A 16969-nucleotide genomic window follows, 5' to 3' on the forward strand; every position below is an offset into this window, starting at 1 on the left:
AACACTTTGGGCCAGAAGAAATCATCCACATCAGAGCCGGCCGGGAGCGCTGCAGCGGGGGGCAAGAGGTAGGGCAGCGGGGGGGCAACCTGATTGCTCTTCCCGGGCTCACCAGCCCCATTGGGCCGAGGGCCCACCCACACTCCAACCAGGGGTTCTGAGCCTCAGCTCTGAAACATCCAGCCCAGACTCCCATTCAAGCAGACGTGCACCTACCCAGCCTCCGTTGTCCTGGATCCAGGTGTGCAGATGCCGGTTCAGGTACTCGGTCATCCACAGGGCGATGTTGTCCACCAGGGGCGACATCTCCCGGTTGACGCTCTCCACACACATGACCCCACCGAACTCAAAGAAGGCCACGATCCTCCCCCAGTTCACCCCATCCCTGAAGAGCTCCTCCACCACCGTGGCAAAGCGTCCCCTCGCGGTGAAGGGCGTCAGGTGCAGCTGGCTGGACATCTCGGCGAAGTCGCGGCGGTAGCGGCGGGAGAAGTCGTCGCCGGCCTGGCGCAGGGTCAGGTGGACCACAGGTGGCACGGGGCTGGGCGCGGGGCCCGCGGCGGCGGCGGCGGCGGCGGCGGCGGCGGCGGCGGCGGCGGGGGGCGGGGGCGGCGAGGTCCTGGCGGGCGCGGGGGCGCGGCCGGGCTGCGAGGCGGAGATGCCCGGCGCGGGGGCGGCCCCCGGGGGCGCGGCGCCCGCCTCTCCCGCGTCCCACTCGTAGCCCCTCTGCGACAGCTTGTAGTGGATGTACTTCATCACTATCTCCCGGTTATCGTACCCTGTTCGCCCAGCGTGCGCCATCCTTCCCCGGGGCACGAGCAGCCGGGTACCAGCAGCACCTCTCGCCCCTGCTCCCGCCCGCGGCCCCGAAAGGAGGAATAGTTATAATCCAGCTATTTTACTGGATGTGCTCTGCATTCTTGGATGAGGGGGTGTCTTCAGTCACGCGGAACACTTGATTCTGGTGTTTCCCTCTTGGCATGAGATGCAGGAGATTTTTACTGAAACTCCTTTCGGATCTTTATTTCATGAGGCACGTGATTATTAATTATCGTTAGTATCAGTCTACTTCCTCTGCGATGCTGAAAGGTCAAAAAGAAAACTATGTCAGAATCAGGTGCATTTTCCTTCATACACCGGGTGAGGGACAAAAGCAGGGCACAGACACACACTACGGGTCACACGGCTTAAAAGAAATGTATCAAACTGCCTGGAAATTAAACTTAACTCGAATGCACTCGAATGCATTGAAAAATCTCAAATGTTTCCACGGAAAGTTACACTAGACCGATTTCCTGTGCAGAGAACTTACTTGTATTTTTTAAGGACAGCATGATCCTCTCTGTCAAGTTTCCCTTTTTGTGTGTGTGAAAACAAAACAAATGCATAAGGCAAAAGACTCCACCGATCTTCAGGACTCTCCGGTTGTGGCTGCTCTGAAACTTCCGAATGAAACCAGGAGTTGGGGGAGGGAAGGGGGAAGGGAAAAAAAAAAAAAATCAGGAGAATTTCCAGTTTGACTCCCGGACTTCTGCTTCACAGAAATGTCAATCCGTAGGAATCCCAAGCGGAGAGCTCAAGAGCACGAGGGGGGAAGGCGGCGGCGGCGGCGGCGGCGGATGAATTACAGTTTTCAGCCCGGTGTGTGCGCGAGTCCTGCGCTGTGCCCCCTCCCGGCAGTGCACACACGCACACGCGCGCGGGCCCCGACATGGGTCTGCGTCCGCGGCGGGCGGCGGGCGGCGGGCGGGCGGGCGGGCGCGGGGCGCAGTCCTCTTCCGATCTAACTCCGAGCGGCGACCGCCTCCTCCGAGACGAGGGCGGGACGCGCCGGGGCCGCCGGTGCCGAGCGCGAGCAGCCCGCGCCGTGTGTGGTGCGGCGAGGGGTGGGGAGGAGGCGCGGGCGGGGGAGGGCTTTATTTTTTCCCTCTTTTCCTAAAAAGGATGACTGCTACGAAGTTCTCCCCCCTGGACCCCCTCTTCCGCTGCACCCCACCGGCGCACCCCGCCTCCGGGCTGCGCACCCTTTCTCCTCCTCCTGCTCCTGCGCGGCGGCGCCGGCGGCGGCCGCCCCCTCCGCGCTCCCGCCGCGCTCCCGCTCCGGGCGATGACGGCCGCGCCGGCGGGGAGGGCCCGGCGCCCGGCACCTTCGCTGGCGGCGGCGGCGGCGGCGGCGGGCGGCGGGCGGCTCGGCGGGGAAACCGGGAGCGGCGGGCGGGAGCGCGGCGGGCGGCGGCGGGCGGGGGCGGGGGCGGGGAGGAAGGGGGCGGGCGCGGGGCGGGCGGGGGGGCCTGGCCTCTTACTTCATTCTCTCTAAGCGACTGGTTTCCTGTACGTACGTCACACGGTTCATTCAAAAAAAGAAGAAAGAAAGAGCCCTCCTCGGAGCCGCCCGCCGCCCCGCCGCCGCGCTCGCCTTCCCGGGTTAAAGGAGCCGCGGCCGGGCCGGGAGCGGCGCGCGCCCCGCGGAGGACACATGGCGCGCAGGCCCGCGGCCGGGGAGGGCGCGCCCGGGACGCCCCCGCCCGCCCGCCAGCTCCGCCCGCTCGCCGGGCCCGGCCGGTGGGTGGCGCGGGCGGCGCAGGCCTCCCGCGCGGCGGCGGCGCGGTGGGTGTGCGAGGGGCCTCCTCGGGCCTGCGAGGGGCGGGCGCGCCCGGGCACTGCTGCGCGCGGGAGCCGCGCCGACCCCTCGGGCCGCGTGGGCGTGCGCGTGGGCGTGGGCGTGTGCACGGGTCGCGGTGCCGGCTCTCGGCGGCTGCCGGGCGGAGACCCAGGCCCACGCCGACCCCGAGCAGGGGCGCCCGGGCGATGCCCTCCGGCGGGGCGGGGACAGGCCAGGGAAGCCCCCGGCGAGCGCCGGGCTCACTCGCAAGTCGCGTCCCAGGTGGGCGTCCCGGAGACGCCATCCGTGCCCAGGGCCGGACACAGCCCTCCGCGGGCCAGGAGGGGCGAGTCGGGGATGTCAGGGGCTTGCAAATGGCTAAGCAAGTGTTTGTCCTCTGCCCCCGAGGGTACTGGCTCTAGGCTGCGGCTGGACGCTGCGGGGGTCCGCACGGCGGCGTGGGTGGGCTTCCAAGGCCCGCGGGGTCCCCTGGCTGCCGGTGCTGGGGGGCTGCACCTTCTCGTCTACACACACACACACAGGCCATACACACATCTATTGTACACACAAGCACACACATTCTTTAATTCATCAGCTCGAATAGCCCCTAGGAGAAGTGCACAAGAGGGCAAACAAGTTGTGCGTGTTTAACTATTTTTCACCTCAGAAAGTCTTTGACAAACAGAGTGCCAAGAAAAAAAATGTTTGCTAAAAGCACGACAGCTTACCTAATAGGGCTCAAATACAAATATATACGGATGCCGGATTATAGTGCTCATAGAGACGTGACAAATGAGCACTGCGATGTGTACAAACATGTTCTGACACCATCTTTATTTTGTCTCATTCCTAGTCTGAAATCAAAGCATGCATTCTTAAGCAAAATAAGCACAAATTATTTTCATTTCATTTATCATACCCAATCAACCAACGTGCCAACCTCTTGCATGTGGGAATGGGTGCCTCGTACAAACTTCTTAGCCCGGCAAGAAGGAATGAAGGAAGATGCTCCTTTATGCTTTCTAATGGCTGTGATGTGGCCCTAGGGGGGTGGGGGTGGGGGGATGGGGGGCCAGGTTCTGGCCTGGAGATGGACACTGGGCATCCCCTAATCTGGGAGGTATGTTCTCACAGAAAGAGTAGAAACCTGTACTAAAAAAAAAAAAAAAGAAAGAAAAGAAAGAAACCTGTACTAATGCCACAACATGATAGTTTAAGGATCTCAGATGCTTGTCTTAAACCCCCCAAAATGACTTAAGAGGAATTGAAAGCCTTAGTGCTTCTGAGACCCAGCATGTGAGGAAATGAGAGGACAGAGCTGGAAAGAAATTGTACTTCTGCAAAGACGGCCCCTAGAAGGAAATGGATCCCCCCCATTCCCAGAGCAAGAAAAGCCTCCTGATTTTTGCCCCCTCCTTGGCTCCCAAAGAGGCTCACTTAACAGATTTTCTCACACTTACTCTTTCGGTGGCATCTTGGCCATCAGCAGCCATTCTCAGGACAGGTCTGCCTTACGGTCCTTGACTAAGGATATATTTCCCGGGAATGTTCTGAATTTTCTTATACCCTAAAGAGTGAAACCATTCCTCTGTTCAGACTTGGTTATTAGATTCCACCTTAAAGTATCAGGGGGGGTATTGTAGGCAGTGCGTGGATTAACTGTCCCTGGGTACTGGGGAGGGAGAGGAGGGAGCCCCGGCCAGAGTCAGGAGTCCTGGGTTTGAATCCTAGATCTGTGCCTCAGGCCTTCCAACAACCTTCCACCTGTATGCACCGTGGGCTTTTCAGAGCCAATGGACTACCCTTCTGCCAGCTTTGTCTGGCTGGATCCTAGGAGCAGGGTGGCACCAGGAAGAGAAAAGAATAAGATGCAGGGGAGGGAGGTCGCATCAAGTGCCTGAAAGGCCTGTGTTTTCCTTCTTTATTCTCCAGTCTGCCAAACAAAAAGCTTTTTATTGCCAGTTTTCGCCACCTACTGGTTGATGTTTAACAGTATCATTCAGAAAGTTCTCTTCATCCATCACCAGCATAAACACATCCAAAGTTCATGAAATTCAAAAAGGACATTATTCTAATCTGGACATATGGGCATGTAGTAAATCTTACTATTAAACTTTTTATCTAAAATGAGGATAGAGGGGCGCCTGCGTGGCTCAGTGGGTGGAGCATCTGCCTCCAGCTCATACCTTGATCCCGGGATCCTGGGATGGCGCCCCATATCGGGGATTCCCTGCTTGGTGGGGAGTCTGCTTCTCCCTCTCTCTGTTTCCCCTGCTTGTGCTTGCTCTCTCCCCCTCTCTCTGTCAAATAAGTAAAATCTTTAAAAAAATAAAAATAAAATGAGGGTAGAAAAACACCATTCATTAATTGAGAGGGAATTGACAACTAACAGATAAGGTGAAAGAGTTAAAAATATAAAACACGTCGGAACCATTTAGGCAAACTAAAGTGGAAATAAATGAGGAAGAACAAATAGAGGTCACTTAACCTGCAAAAGAAAAAGAAAAAGAAAAAATTGCTTAAAAAAATATCTCCGAGGCCTGCCCAAGCAATCCAAAACACTGACTTCCAATTTCAAGCGTCTTCTATATTATCATTTCCAGCTTTACTGAGATATAATTGACATAGCTTATAGATTATGAACTCTTGGGATGCCTGGGTGGCTCAGTGGTTGGGTGCATGCCTTCAGCTCAAGTCATGATCCCAGAATCTGGGATCGAGTCCCACATTGGGCTCCCCTATGAGGAGCCTGCTTCTCCCTCTGCCTGGGTCTCTGTCCCCCTTTCTCTGTCTCTCATGAAAAAATAAATAAATCTTTAAAGAAAAAAAAAGATTATGAACTCTTATGCAATAGCGTCACCTGCTTTCCCATGGTTTGCCTCTGTTGTTGGTAATTATCAGAATATTATAATACTAATTGCCAATTAGCATTAGTTACTAACAGTAATACTGTTCCCCAGTTCATTAATGCTCTAGCGCCTGTCTTCTGCTACAGAAGTGACTGCAACCAATTTGTCCACTATGTGCTCTCAAACCATCCTTGTCATCACAAGGAAGCACTTTTGCCAAATCTAGAGCAATAGGCCTTGGTTTAAACAGAAACCTACTTGACTAATTTATGGTAAATCCTAAACCTCAAAAAGTGTTTAGAATAATTAAGCAACAACCTTTGAAGCTAGGTAATGAACTGCAGCTGAATCATTCTGTTGTGTGAGTTTAAGAGCGGGCAAATCATGTTTGCTTCTGGTTCACAAAGACGAGTGCAGGAAATTTCCTTGTGGCAATTTTTCCTTTCAAATTCACGACCTGGCATCTAAAGTGAAATAAAACACGAGCAGGGAATTAAATGTTTCAAATGGTTACTGCTGCAGTTGGATTAAAACTACAGTAATAGACCCAGACAATGTAAAACCCCATAGTATGGTGGGGAAAAAGGGAAAGAATTTACATTCTTCTGTGCAATGACCTTTATTCTCTTACGTGATTTAGCACAGAGCACAGGGTCTCCCGGATATTACTTCCTGATGAACATGTTTAGAAAAATAAGGTTAATGTTTTTGTTTCCTAGGGCTGCCACAAGAAAGTACCACAAACTAGGCAGATTGAAATAGAAATTTATTCTCCTACAGTTTCAGGAGACATGAAGTCCAAAACCACGGTCTCGAGGATCCTTGGGTGGCTCAGTGGTTTGGTGCCTGCTTTCGGCTCAGGGCATGATCCTGGAGTCCTAGGATCAAGTCCCGCATCGGGCTTCCTGCATGGAGCCTGCTTCTCCCTCTCTCTCTGCCTGTGTCTCTGCCCCTCTCTGTGCTTCTCATGAATAAATAAATAAAATCTTTAAAACAAAACAAAACCATGGTCTCAAATGGGCCATGCTCCCTCTGAAGGCTCCAGGGAAAAATCTCTCCTCGCCTCTTCCTAGCTTCTGGAGGTGGTTGGCAGTCCTTGGTGTTCCTGGGCATGCACCCGCATCACTCTGATCTGCCTCTGTTGTCACATGGCTTTCTCCGTGTCTCTCTGTTCTATTCTTGTAAGGTCACTGCCATATTGGATTAGAAGCCAAATAACCTCATCATAACTCAGTTATATCTATAAAGGTCCTATTTCCAAGTAAGGTCACATTCACGGGTATTGAGGGTTAAGAGGGCAACATCTTTTGAGGGCACACAACTCAACCCAAACAGTATGTATCTAAAGTTGGGATCTTTCCAACTAATGAGAATGGTTTACTCCAAGGCTCAAGGGCTCAGCAAACCCTGAGTTTCAAGGGGAAGCATGATCTTTTTACAGCTCAAATCTGGCCATTTTATATTTCTGCTCAAAGTTCTTCAGAGGCTAAAATCTCAACTCCTCTGCATGACATGATCAGGTGCAAGTCTAATCACCTGGGCACCACCTTTTCCTTATACATTCTCTTCTTGCCGCCCTGTTAACTCTGTGCGCTTTCTGGAATATACCAAGATTTCTCATGGTTTTTGCCTTAGCACATCTGCTCATCTCCCTGAAATGCACCCAACCTTCTTGCAGCAAATTCACACTCATTCTTTGAGTTCCATTTCCAGGACTTCTTCCCCTGTGACACCACAACTGACTTCCCTGGGCAGTCCTAGGGGTCCACCTGTGTCCCCCTGTTAATACAGAAGATAAGAGTTTAAAGTCAGAATACAGGGGTTTGAATCTGGGCTCCATTGCATCATAGCTGTGACCTTGGGCTAGTGACTCAACCTCTCTATGCCTATGCCCCTCCGTGTCAGGGGGATATAAACAGTACCACTTGAGGTTTAGTGTATGATTGAGATGAATTCAATGTGATGCGCTCACAACAGTGACCGGCACGGGTTAGGTTTTCAGTGTTAATTATGATATCTTAATCATAGCTATTGTCAGATTCACAGTGTAATTTCTGGCATATGTTTTTCTCTGTAGATAATAAACTATTTGAGGATAGGGACTATATTTTTCCCTTGTGCATTCCCAGCCTAGAATAGCATCTGACATTCAAACATTTGCGGCATAAAATTTAGAGGCCCCAAGCTGAAGAAAGGAATGGGGCGCGGTTCCTCTTTCTCTGGGAAGACTTGTAAGAGACTTCAGAGAGATGGAGTGGGGAGGGAAGAAAACAAGAAATGTAATCACCACCAGGGAGAGACAAACTGTTTATGCAGAGTAGTAATCCTGGGGGCCTGGATACCGAGCTCATCATAGGTGCTCAATAAATATAAGTTGTGAGGGGAAATTGAGGGTATAAAATCAGAACACAAGAATTTTTTTTTAAATATGCAAATATAAAAATTATAGAAAAGGTATCATATGCCAATAATGCTATATACAGTGCTCGAATTTAGAGAAGGCTTAAGTTTGCAAACCAAGATATCCAAAGAATCTCTTCACAATGTAAACCAAATTTTCCCATTTAAAGATTAAGGAATGTTAAGATTATGATATGTTATTTTATATACTGTTCTTCGGTATCCTTCAGAATCTAAGAGATATTTCATTGTTAGTATATGCAGGTTTAAAGTAGGAGAAATCTACTTGTTTTTATATGAAGTGTAATTTTACATTAAGAAATTTTACTAAATTCTGCTTTTCTTACCCTTTTACTCATGTATCCCATATCTGAGTCACACAGAAATACAGAACATATTTGAAACTGAGGCTCAGAATACCAAGTACTTACTCTGAAAACATTAGTTCCAAAAAAAATGACCACAATCAAGCTTTCTCAATGTCTAGGATGCAAGGTTAGGATAACATTAGGAAGGAAATCTGTGTTTTGCTTAAGTGACTCTTAAGAAATGCAAATTTCTAAAAAAAAAATACATTTTCAAATCTGTAAAGCTTGTTCCCCATTTATTTTTTGTTGTGATTCAGAAATACAAGATAAGAAAATTAGGTTACAATTCTGCCACAAAAGCTCCTAAAGTAGCAAACACAAGTTCTAATATATATCAAAATAGCCATGTGCATTCTTACAGTTTAAAAATGTCTTTAGAGTTGTCCCATCAAGCAAGTGTAAAATATAATAGCTATTATCTCCTCTTCAAAATATCAAATCTGCTGTCACTGTAGTGCACTACACAAGATTTAGTCCAGAATATGGAAGGTTATGGTTAGGACATACTTCTTAAAGCTGAGTTACTAAGAATTAAGGACATGAGAAAGATACAAAGCATCGTATGTCAAAAACTATGAATATTTAAAAGTGTCCTCATGTGAGTAAGACATGTTTAAATTAGAACATGAGGTAATAAAATTAAATCTGTTGATGATATAACTCAGTAAAAAAAAAAAAACTTTTCTTTTCTTCTAAAAAGACAAAGACATACAATTCTTTGAATTGAAGCGACTATTTCCAAAAACGCTTTATCATTTAAATATTAGAAATGCTCTCCCAATGTTTCGGGTCCAAGGACCAACAATATATGGCTTAACCAACAGATTTGTAACTGGACATATCTAAGTATCAATGCAAAGAGGGCATGATTAATACCATTTTTCATTTCTTTTCAGCTGTGAAAATTACATTTCAAAAAATACAGAAAACAATTCCCTTGACTTGGTTTTGTAAAAAGAAATGAAGATTGTTTCTTGTTCCTTTTTCAACGATGGAGGGTCCTTGAATATATTTTGGAATTTCTATGGATGAATGATGTTTGGCATTTTAAAATAAATACAGTCACAAATATGCTACAATAAAACAGTAAAACCAAATTCAGCAGAGGCAAGCACTTCGGAACCAACACTCACATAATAAACCGTTGTTGGTCACAAACAGAAAGCCAACATTTCAACAGAATTGTAATTAAACTCCTTCTTCCACAGGTAAGATATATCCACTTCTGGGTACAGTACAAAGTGTTGAATCAATGACCCCTTAAGAAAAAAAAAAAAAGCCAAGAGGTTCCTGAACAATCTGACTCAGAGATTTTTTGTGTATTTTTTTCTCTCCCCTGAGCAAACAAAACAAAAACAAGTCAGTGTAAAAAATGTACAAAAACTGAACCAAAAAAGATAAAAAATATAGTTTGCCTTTGTAATATTTTCATGTTTTGGATGAAGTCAGATCTTTGTGTGATGCTGCTAAATGTCTATAATCCTTTATTCAAACCATTCTGGCCAGGTGCGCTTCAGAATTCCTAATTTTTTAGATTTGGAGAAAGGTGTGATATGGGGCATATACTGAATATTATAAAACACCTCCATAGAATCGGGGGCAATACCTATAATCAAACCTACTGGTGTTTCTTTGAGAAATATTAATGAATAGTTGATGAAATGGGCAAATTAAAACTATAATACATCAGTTCCAGTCAGGTTTTGTTACCAAGTGAATAATGGCACCAAATTGAGGAAGAAAGGGGAAAAAACCCTTAGTTTCAAAACTTTTTGGTCATGGAACTTTGGCCCTTTAACAGCTTTGACAAAGAAGACCGATTCCCTGATATTATGATCCACACAAAATCTGCTCTCATGCCAGAGCTTCAACTGGGTTGGGATACTACTTCCCACACAGGACAGGGGCTCTTGAATTTGTTCAGGTAGCAGATTATCTAGAGGTGACAGTACAGTCTATGAGGATACCTTGAGAACTGTATATTGAAATAACCATGGTTAAAATAGTTAATTGCATTAAAGTGAGACACCACCTTAGACTAGATTTTTATCTATTAGTTCAGCAGTAGAAGGTGCCAACATTCAAGGAACATTCATGAGAAAAAAATAAAAGTGAGAAACATCCAGATAGTAATGTGTTTTCTGTGAATTAGGGAAATACAGCCATTACTCTATCTTAAGAGGCTGCGAAATATGACCTAATGTAGCTTGCAAACGATGGCTATTTAAGACGGAAAGACTCATGAAACTACTATGGCATCAACCCACCCCTATAAACTGCAATGAAGTCATTCCAAGCAACTTATATATTAAATAATCTCTCCTGTCTTTGTCAGTGTTAAGATATATCATTCTCAGGCCATCATTAAAAGGATGCCATGGATTAAAGCCATTATAATATCTTACTTTTAAAAAATTAAGTGATTTCAAAGTCAAGAGGTTCAAAAACTCAAGAGCAAAAAAAATGGTTTGCTATAATTTTTAGGTCTTTTATCTTTTGTATGCATAGTATATGCATACTGTGTATGCAAGAAGGAGGGGGTATAGCATTATGATGAAGAGGACTGTCCCTAAGTAGAAGAACACATACAGTGACAGGATGAAGCAGGAAACATTGGCCAAAACTCATCAGAGGCACTTATTGTGGAAATCCACTAACTGAGCAACAGAGCCTGTGATCTGAACACAGCATTCACGGGGCCAAGAGGATTCCAGGGCTTATGTTTGGGTGTGATGACTGGGCTTTCTTAACATGTGGCACGAAGAGAAGGCTCTCGGGTTAAGTGGGAATCACAGAAAGAATGGGTGATCATTTTCTTTCAAAAATGAGTATCTTCAAAATCGGCCTTGTCCTATCTTTCTCTTAATGAAGAATGTAAATATACCATCCACAGCCTTTCTTAAAAGCTACATATATGCTAGGAGAAGAATGTCACACTTTTTCATTTTTTCACCTGTCTTAATTCATGAATTAATTTAAAAAGTCAAGTCAAAATATTTTAACTGGTCTTTTTATATATATATAAAAATATTATAGCAGTATCAGCAAAATAGGAGGGAGAGATGGAAAGAATGACAAGACACTCTAATGGAATGGGTGAGCTCCGCGTCATCATGGCTGTTGAAGAAATTGTAAACTTTTAAGCTTCTAAGGTTTTATTTCTCTTCAGAAAACATTTTAGGAGGCTGCCTTTCCTCACGAATGAAAAAAAAAAAAGTGCTCTACGCATTCAAGTCTAAAGAAGACAAGAAAGCATTATTTTTCCTACGGGAAAATCTTTCTTTCCTTCCCTTCCAGTGCATTGCCCTCTCTCATCCCCCTGCATTCTTATGGGATCAAAGAGAAAGAGAAGCCACAAGTTTCCACCAGAAGCACAGTGAGTCAGGGACATTATCATGCATTCAGACCCTCCAGCAATATATAAGACTCATCTTAAATAAAATACACCATGTTTAAAAAAAAAAAAAAAAGGCCCCAGTAACCCATAAACTGCCTTTCGTGGAAGGTTAAAAAGGCCCCAAGGCTTCGTCTTATATGTATCATAAGGTACATTTCTGGAATTAATCTCAATAGAGGAAAAAAAAAAAGAATAAATAGAAAAATGTAAAGGATCATTCTGGAATGATGTTCTTTACCCTGCTCACCATGCTATTTGTTCCCATAGGGTCATCACCTCTCCGTCTCAGAGAATCAATGTTCTCCTGTTCCATATTTGCATAGTATTAATAAGATCGCCTGGAGCTGAACGTCTATCCCCTCACCTGCAGCCAGGTTTCTGAAGAGCACTGGTCCAATCTCACATATTCAAAAGCAATACATACGTGTCTGTAGGCCAAAAACTGGGTCCCTTTTAGCAGCAAGCTGTTCAGATTATTTAGAAACAGTCTCTTCCCAAGGGGTAAGGATTAGGCAGTTTTGTCTGCAATTTCCGATTTTGCTCTCTGCATCATGCAGCGACGCACTATGCTGTCGAAACTTCCGAGGTAAAACAGTGCGATGGTGCGGAAGAGGCCCATGGTGACCACCTGCGAGAGACAGAGAGACCCCTGAGCTCATTCCACGGCACAACACCACAGCTCACTTCAAGGGGTTTTAAGATATTCTCTAATCAAGAGTTTCTAAGACACATCTTCTAATCTGCTCCCAGGATAAGCATGATGGAAACTCCCAAATTGGGGTAAGCCTGGATGGTGGCTCAGTGGGTTAAGCGTCTGCCTTGGGCTCATGGCATGATCTCATCTCAAGGTCCTGGAAATAAGTCCCAAGTCAGGCTCCCTGCTCAGCAGGGAGTCTGCTTCTCCCTCTGCCCCTCCTCGTGCTCTCTCTCTCTCTCGCCCTCTCAAATAAATAGAATCTTTGAAATAAAATAAGAAAACAAAACTCCATAAGCATCAGCAAAACACTGAGGAGAGAAGCTTTCCGCTCTGGACCCCTGTACATGTGCCTGTTAGAGCAGTAACAGCAGAATTAGGTGCCCAATGAATAAATTCAAATTATACAGAGAACAAAATAGTTATTCTTGGTAGTCCTCAGGTTCTAATAGCTAAGGAAGATCCACTCCAGCACCCCAAATATCCCAACTCCATCAAGGCTTTCTAGTTTAAGACACATGTTCTGATCACAAGAGTCAGACCCTATGCTAGGTGCCACCACTGTGAGAAAGACACAGCCTGCCCTCCGTGAGCATCTTCGATAACTGGAAAGACACCCAACTAGAGGCAGGTCATTACTGTGTTGGGTTGGGACAGTGGGTATCTACTAATCGCCAAGCTTTCTGCCAACTCACTCTCCCTGCAACACCTCGGACTGGAATGTTTTAAAGGCACAGAACAACAAAGAGAAGCATTTTCAAATACGCTAGTTCTCAGACAATCTGCCTCCCATGGGTGCCTTTTCAGAAAAGTAGAAGACTAGAAAAGCCACATTACGGGGCCCACAAAGAAAGATGACATCATGTGACCCAGAACAGATGAGAGGCAGAGGAGACTCCAGACACAAGGCAGGCAGGCCTGACAGGTAGCTCAGAAGGCTCCAGGAAGGATTTCTTCCAGAAGGGAAACTGAGAGACAGTCTGATATTTCTGAGAGGAAAGGAAGACAGTCATTATTAAGAACACAGAAAAAGGCCAGTAATGGTTCTAGGGAAAAGAAAAGGTAAAGGAAAATTAATTATGTATACTAGAGTTCAGCTGTAAAGAGCATTCACGTAGCCGTAACAATGATTGTCTCAAACACAGATCCACCCAAAATCACATTAGAAGTTAAAAGGGAGGGTGGGAATGGAGAGGAGGCTGCAAGTGAAAGGAGGAGACTGTGAGGACCTAAATCTTCCTCCTCCTTGGAAGATGCCCGTGCTGGACCCCAACCTGAGAAATCCACGGAGTTGGCTGTATAAGTCTATACTCTAGATACACTCTAGATAGAGCCTGGAGGTAGCTGTGTAAGTCTACACTCAGATATACTCTAGATGGAGACTAGAGGCAGCCGTGTAAGTCTACACTCTAAGATACACTCTAGATGGAGCCTGGAGGCTGCCATCTAAGTCTATACTCCGGATACACTCTATATAGAGACAGGAGGCTGCCATCTAAGTCTACACTCTAGATAGAGTCTGTAGGCAGCCGTGTAGGTCTGCACTCCAGATGCATTCTAGATGGAGACTAGAGGCTGCCATCTAAGTCTACACTCCGGATACACTCTAGATGGAGCCAGGAGGCTGCCTTCTAAGTCTATACTCCAGATACACTCTAGATGGAGACTAGAGGCAGCCATGTAAGTCTATACTCCGGATACACTCTAGATGGAGACTGGAGGTGGCCGTGTAAGTCTACACTCAGATACACTCTAGATGGAGCCTGGAGGCAGCCATCTAAGTCTACACTCTGGATACACTCTAGATGGAGACTGGATGTGGTCGTGTAAGTCTACACTCCAGATACACTCTAGATGGAGCCTGGAGGCACCTGTGTAAGTCTTCACTCCAGGAACACTCTCAATAGAGATGTGGAGGCCCAGCCTACAGAACAGTGCGGCTGCGTCTGAGAAGGGTGAGGGGGGCATGCAGCATTAGGGTGGTGGTTGTTCCCACAGAGCTTTGAAAACACTGGTTCTCTGAAGGGTGTGCTCAGATAACTTTGAAAAGCTCCAGAACCAAAGGAAAGCAGAAAAAGGCAAAACAATGGGGACAGGGGGAAGAGAGGAGCAGGAGGGGCATGGGTAAATGTTGGGGTGGGGAACTACTCCATGTGACAGCCTAATCGCGGACACGTGGTCACATACATACATGTCAGCAGACATACATGTCAGTACACACTTGTCGAAACCCTGAGGAAGGGTGTGGGACACCAAGAGTAAACCCTAATGTAAACCATGGACTTCAGTTAACACTGGTGGCTGGATATGGCTCATCAACCGTGCCGACGTCCCATGGAGATAGGAAGACAGGGTGTATGGGAACTCCATAATTTCAACTCAAATTTTCTATGAACATAAAACTACCCTAAAAAGAGTATATTATTTAAAAAATATATAAAAATAAAAATAAGGGAAAGAAAAAAATCAAGAAAAAGTGACCAGAACACAGCATGCCAAAATTCTAATAGTTAAGAAATTGGAATTTTCTAGAAAAAGCATCACCTAAAGTGAGACCTGAAGGAAGGCTGGAAGTTGGAGGCTGGAGGGTCAGAGACAAAATCATGGAAAGAGGAGGAAGGGCAGGAAGGTGAGCAAGGCCAAAGGTCAGAGGGTTATGCCACAAGCTAAAGTAGAACCTTTACCTCAGTGGTACTGGGGAGCCAGTGAGGGTTGCCATGCAAGGTGGATTTGCAGTTCAGAAAATCCTACATGGAAATGTGATGGCACATTCTGATGCACCCAGGCCTGGGGCAGGGTGCTGTGAGGTCAAGGGGATAGGGGGCCGCGTCCTGTGTAACAGCAGCAGCAGCCACCTGCCCCAGCCGATTACTGCCAGGTGAGAATGCAGACCCTGTGCTGTTAGGCCTTCTGATTTTCCACGAAAAGTCTGAAATCTGGACGATTTACAGAAAATCTAACTTTAAAACCATTTTATTTCAACATGTACACTCATACCAGATGAATTGAACAAAACATTCTGTAGGTCCATGGGTCCCCAGCTGACAACCTCTGGTTCAGAGAGCCTGAGACCCAGGACTGGAGGGAGGGGAGACCCCTCACGTGCAGGGCAGGAGGGGGTCCAGGCGGACACCCGCTTCCTCACTGGGCTCTTGAGTGAACAGAAACACTGACCCCAATCACGGAGACAATACAGAATTGGTGATGGGGCGGTGGGGACGGAATGCTGGGAAATGCAGCTTTACTGCAGACACGCTGAACTGGAGATGTGAGGTCACAGCCCAGGGAAAACACCTGAAAGAAACTGATACAGAACTGGAGTCACGGGCTGAAGTTTCAGGTCTGGCATCACTCGTATACAAGTGGGAGAAGGGAGAAGATGGCCACAGGACGTGTGGAATTAATGCATTTGCTCTCCCCAGGCAGCCTGCGGCTCCTACTATCTGCCAGGTACTGGCTGCGAGGGGCCGTCCTCACAGAGCTCATGTGTAATATGGCATCTACCTCTATGAGACAGTCAACAAAGTCACGGAAGAGAAGAGTGAGAAAAAGCCCACACCCAAGTCATTCGGGTTTTTAGTCTGGACACGGTCTACCACACACAGCTTGGTACTTGGTTCTAAACCACCCATGAACGCAGACAGCCCCTTCTCAGGCAGCCTTCCACCCTCCAGCTACATTCCACCATCCATCATCCGGTCTGTGCAGAGCCAGCCCTCTGTTTGACTCTTGTTTTATTACATTGCCTTGTATCACCTTTTTGTCCATCTCCCCCCCTAGACCATGAGCCCCTGAGGTTGGAGAGGTTATTTCCCTTCTGATTCTCCAGCAGCAAACACGGCCCCCCAGCACATCAACGAGCACTTCACTTCTGTGTGGCCTGGATGAAACACAGCTTTCGTAAGAGGAGGGCTGTGCTGAATCCTTGACTTGCACCTCCCTAAGCTGGGCTGCCTGTGACCGGACTCACCTAGAAGAGGCGTCTGGCCTGCCATCTGGTACCCTACATCACTCTACCGCAGACACTAGGGCCAGTGGTTCTCAGATGACAACCCGAGTGAACACCCTGAGAGCAGAGATGGAGATCCCTTCTCTAACCACAGTGCCGGGAGCACAGAGGACCTCGCCCCTGTCTGAACCCCTCACGTGGTATCTTTAACCTGCGTCCCAGTTTCTTATCTCTGCCACAGCAAAAGAAAGCATGGATACTGCAGTAAAAATTCTTCACTTCCTCAGATAAAGTTACCGAGTCTTCTGTTAACCTTTTCTCATTGGGCTTTAGGGAGAGGCACGATCTGTCCCTCCATCTGTCCATCTGGAGGTGTAAGCATAGCTCACCTGCTGGAGCCCTTCAGTAATGGAAGTTACAGGAGCCATTCCACAGGTCAGGGACGACAGCATGTACCCGTCTGAGCCAATGGAACTGTTAAAATTTCCTTGCTAAAATGGAAGGACAAGAAAAGAGGCAGCAGTAGTGACCAGGAAAGGAATCAACACATCAGAAGTGACGAAGTTGTGTGGGGCACCTGGGAGGCTCAGTTGGGCAAGTGTCCAACTTATGATATGGACTCCGGTCATGATCTCAGGCTCATGAGTTCAAGCCCTACATGGGGCTACATACTGGGCACAGAGTTCTGCTTAAGATTCTCTCTCTCCCAC

General features: G+C 47.2%; 2 protein-coding genes across 5 annotated transcripts in view; both read right to left on the minus strand.

Moving 5' to 3' along the window:
* The window catches only part of BCL2 (BCL2 apoptosis regulator), a 171290-nt gene extending 169148 nt beyond the window's left edge, over nucleotides 1-2142 (minus strand). For 3 of the 4 annotated variants that reach the window (XM_072758050.1, XM_072758049.1, XM_072758048.1), the window contains exons 1-2: nucleotides 1313-2142; nucleotides 217-1082 (exon numbers count right to left, since the gene is read on the minus strand). In XM_072758050.1, the coding sequence (XP_072614151.1) occupies nucleotides 217-801 (585 nt within the window). In that variant the 5' untranslated portion in view covers nucleotides 802-1082; nucleotides 1313-2142. The remainder of the gene's footprint in view (nucleotides 1-216; nucleotides 1083-1312) is intronic. The other variant, XM_072758047.1, reaches the window with a different exon arrangement.
* Nucleotides 2143-8438: 6296 nt separating this feature from the next.
* KDSR (3-ketodihydrosphingosine reductase) overlaps nucleotides 8439-16969 on the minus strand; it is a 38587-nt gene continuing 30056 nt past the window's right edge. The window contains exons 9-10 of the mRNA XM_072758055.1: nucleotides 16649-16750; nucleotides 8439-12244 (exon numbers count right to left, since the gene is read on the minus strand). Of these exons, the coding sequence (XP_072614156.1) occupies nucleotides 12125-12244; nucleotides 16649-16750 (222 nt within the window). The 3' untranslated portion in view covers nucleotides 8439-12124. The remainder of the gene's footprint in view (nucleotides 12245-16648; nucleotides 16751-16969) is intronic.

The sequence above is a fragment of the Vulpes vulpes genome, chromosome 5, assembly GCF_048418805.1.
Source record: "Vulpes vulpes isolate BD-2025 chromosome 5, VulVul3, whole genome shotgun sequence".
NCBI lineage: Eukaryota > Metazoa > Chordata > Mammalia > Carnivora > Canidae > Vulpes > Vulpes vulpes.